The sequence below is a fragment of the Nomascus leucogenys genome, chromosome X (genome assembly GCF_006542625.1).
Source record: "Nomascus leucogenys isolate Asia chromosome X, Asia_NLE_v1, whole genome shotgun sequence".
Classification (NCBI taxonomy): domain Eukaryota; kingdom Metazoa; phylum Chordata; class Mammalia; order Primates; family Hylobatidae; genus Nomascus; species Nomascus leucogenys.
In genome coordinates, this window is record NC_044406.1 from 39,987,453 (window position 1) to 39,990,785 (window position 3,333).

The window sequence follows — 3,333 nt, forward strand, 5'->3', positions numbered from 1 at the left end:
AGCCAGTCAGGTTTCTGCAGCTGAGGTCCCAGACTCATGTGAAGCAAGCCATATCCACCGTGCCCTTTCTGAATTCCTGCCTCTGAAATTCCATGCATATGATACAACGCTCGTCATTTTATGGCCTCACTGTGGGGCCGTTTGTTACACAGTGAGAGGAACAGGAAGGCAGGACACCCTCCCCTCCCCCCACCTCCACTCAAAGCCATTCCTCCTCCATAGAGTTAAACCCTAATCTGATGCTGGCTTAAATTATTTCACTGCCAATTCTTCATGGTTTTCCCATGTGTATGGACGCCCCTAAACAATGCAGTTTCATGTCGTCTGGGTGCCTTGATAGGAGGAGTTTTGGGGGCCTGAAATTGAGAAAACAAGCATTCATGGATCAGGTAGTCAAGGCAAGGCACTGTGTTTACCCTGAGAACAAACACTCTGTTAGCTGTTAACATTCTTGAGGAAAGAGCAAGTTGAGGAATCGGGTTTAATCTACTCGATACCCGTTGTACAGCGAGCAGGCAGCAGGTCCAGGATTCAAACACAGGTAGTGTGTCCCCTGAGGCCAAATGTGTAAACCCTCTGCTGATTCCCCTCATCAAAAGATAGGGGACCCTGGGGAAGTTTTCTCTACTGCAAAAGCCAGAGTCACCACCACCTTCTGAAATAATCTGAGACCAAGTACCTTCAAAAACCAAGCCTTGCCGTAGCCAAGCCGGACTTTATAGACACACCAACACACATAGTTTCCTAGAAGGTATTTACTGATTTCTATATACTTAACACATGTACAAGACAGGTATTTCAAAAGATTAAAGAGGGCATACAGTGCGCAGATGTCTTTCTCATTCCTGTGTGCACAGATGTCTTTCTCATTCCTGTATCCCCATCTCCTTACCCAGAGACACTTTCCAAACAACAAGCGAAATAGTAACAGCTTTTGGTGATTAAGAGTAATGAGGTATGTAACACGACCGAGTGTTGAAATGTATCATTAAAAAAACAGTAAATAGCATAACTCGAATCTAAGCAGTGAAACTATGAACGTCTACCTCAAACTCACAGGTGCGGGGAGCGCACGCACACCACAATCAATGGAAGACGTCCTAGCACATGTTTACAAACTGGTTGTGTGTTGCCGTCCTACACACCAGACGCAAAGCGCTGAAAACAGCAAGCCTGTTCACAATAGCACCTGGAACGTACAGTACACAGGAATCATCTGCAGGTGATTTGTGACAACTGTAGGCAGAACAGTAAAAGCGAGAGATACAATGGATGGCTTGAAAAAGCAGAGACACTCTTCTTCCTTATCGAATTGCAAGATTAACGTTGCACTACACAGACAAAGGTGTGTTCAAGATTTGGATCGTAAGCGAGGTCACTGAAAACTAGCGGAGGGGAAGGGCAAATACTGGAAGGGAATCCACGGTTTGACCAGGCCAGAAACACCTCTTTCACAGCATGGGATGTGTGCAGGTACTCGGACGCTCCCCGCAGGGCCGCCCGGGCCGGTTTCAGGCGGGCTTGCGGCCCCAATCACTGCTGCTGTTCGCGGGGACAGGCAGGGGCTGACTGGGAGGACGTCTTGTGGATGGCCTTGTGCTCCTCGGCGGCCTCCTCCCCCGGGTCGCCACCGCCGACCTCCTCGATGACCACGCTGCGCACGGTGCCCTCGTCCAGGCAGTGCGGGGCGACGCCGTACACGCGGGGGCCAGAGACAGCTGCGTGGAAACTCTGCACCCCGCACCTGCTGCAGAAGCTGTGCAGCGCCGGGTGCGTGTTGGACCGATAGGTGACGATGCTGTCCGCGCCCTGGAGCAGCGTGAAGCGCGAGGCCGGGACGAGGAAGTGGCGGTGCTGCTTCTTCCTGCACAGCCTGCAGCTGCAATCCACGACGCGCAGGTCTGCAGGGGCCCAGACCGCAAAGCGGACCGCGCCGCAGTGGCAGCCCCCGGTGTGATGCACGAGGCCCGGGTACTCGAAGGTGTCCAGCAGGACCTTGGCGGCGCCCTCGCAGCTGAGGCCCCGCAGCTTCCTGAACGTCTCCCAGCGCTCCCGCTGTGCGCCCAGGTCCAGGTCCTTGGGGGACGGGGCGGGCCCCGGCGGGTCCGGGGGTGGCGCGGAGGGCAGCAGGTCTCTGGGGCCCGCCTTCCGGACCCGCCGCCAGCGGCGCTTCCGTCGCCACCTACCCAGCCACCTCTTGGCCGCCGCGTGGCTCCCGACCCCGACTTGGACCCGGGGGTACTGCGCGCGGCTGGCGCCCGTGACCGCGATGGCCGCGCAGGCGGCGGGAGGATCCCCGGGCCGCTTTCGCCTCCGCCGCTGAGCAGTGGCGCGGTTCCTCACTCTGCCCATGGCGCCTGCAGCCTCCGGAGCGCGTGCCCACACCCCACCCTCATTTCCCCGTCAGTCGCTGAGCAGCCTCCTTGCCTGCGCCAGTAGGATTGGCCCCTTGTTGAATGCGATGTAAAGAGACCCTTCCCTTGACCCTATCACAACAGCCTTCGCTGGCCGAAAGGCAGTCATGAGGCATTCAACAAACACCTGCCGGGCACCAGATACCCCACCTGGGCGCTGGGATGTGGAGATGCATCAGGCTTTCCAAAGCACTCACATTCATTTAGCATCAGGTGTATGCAAATACCGTCCCCAACACCTTGGGACACTTTGACAGAAATAAGAACCAGGGGCTCTGGGAACAGAGAGGAACGCCCACACACTGTAATTGGAGGGGCGTGTGGGAGGGGCACGGAAAGACTCTTCTAAAGTCTTCTTGGGGGCTTGATTCTTTTATTCGGCTGCAGCGTTTTATTTTTCTCGTAATTTTCGTTGCTATGAAGTCCCCTTTACCTAATGTTGACATACGTACTTCTGCTGTTTTAATTAACGTTTACCTGATGTGACTTTTCCCACCCGTTGTATCCTTTTCATTTACCCAGGGCAACCGAAGTGGAACTGAGTTTCATATAAACATGGGATAGTCAGACCGTGTTTCTCACTGACTCTGCCAATATCTACCTTTTCATGCATGTTTCTAGTTCATTTCCATGATCTCTGGGCTGGTGTTTAAGTCCACAGATTTATTGTTTGTTTTCTTTTGTTTCCTCCGCGTCTCGGCTAACCGAGACCTCCTTGTTTTGCCCTTCTGTGGCTTACGTGTACACTTGGCAGGATTTATCCTGATTTCCGAAAGTGTTTTCGAGTGTTTGGCTTTGTAAAATTGTCTCAGTGGTTGCTCTGGGATTTTCAATGTGCATATGTGACTTACCACAGGCTCCTGGTATCCAGTTCTCATTACTTCCATTGAAGTGTAGAAGCATCAGCCCCTTTTAGCCC

The 3,333-nt window shown here is 53.7% G+C and overlaps 1 protein-coding gene across 1 annotated transcript; it reads right to left on the reverse strand.

The window, feature by feature from the left end:
* Positions 1 to 746: 746 nt before the first annotated feature.
* LOC100584557 (centromere protein V-like protein 1) lies at positions 747 to 2,376 on the reverse strand. The gene has a single exon (XM_030807249.1). The coding sequence runs from the start codon at positions 2,350 to 2,352 to the stop codon at positions 1,534 to 1,536; it is 819 nt and encodes a 272-aa protein (XP_030663109.1). The 5' UTR covers positions 2,353 to 2,376; the 3' UTR covers positions 747 to 1,533.
* Between the last annotated feature and the right edge of the window lie 957 nt (positions 2,377 to 3,333).

What these genes read in the sequence shown, in the direction of transcription:
- LOC100584557 (XM_030807249.1), bottom strand. Translation starts at nt 2,352, where the DNA reads ATGGGCAGAGTGAGGAACCGCGCCACTGCTCAGCGGCGGAGGCGAAAG.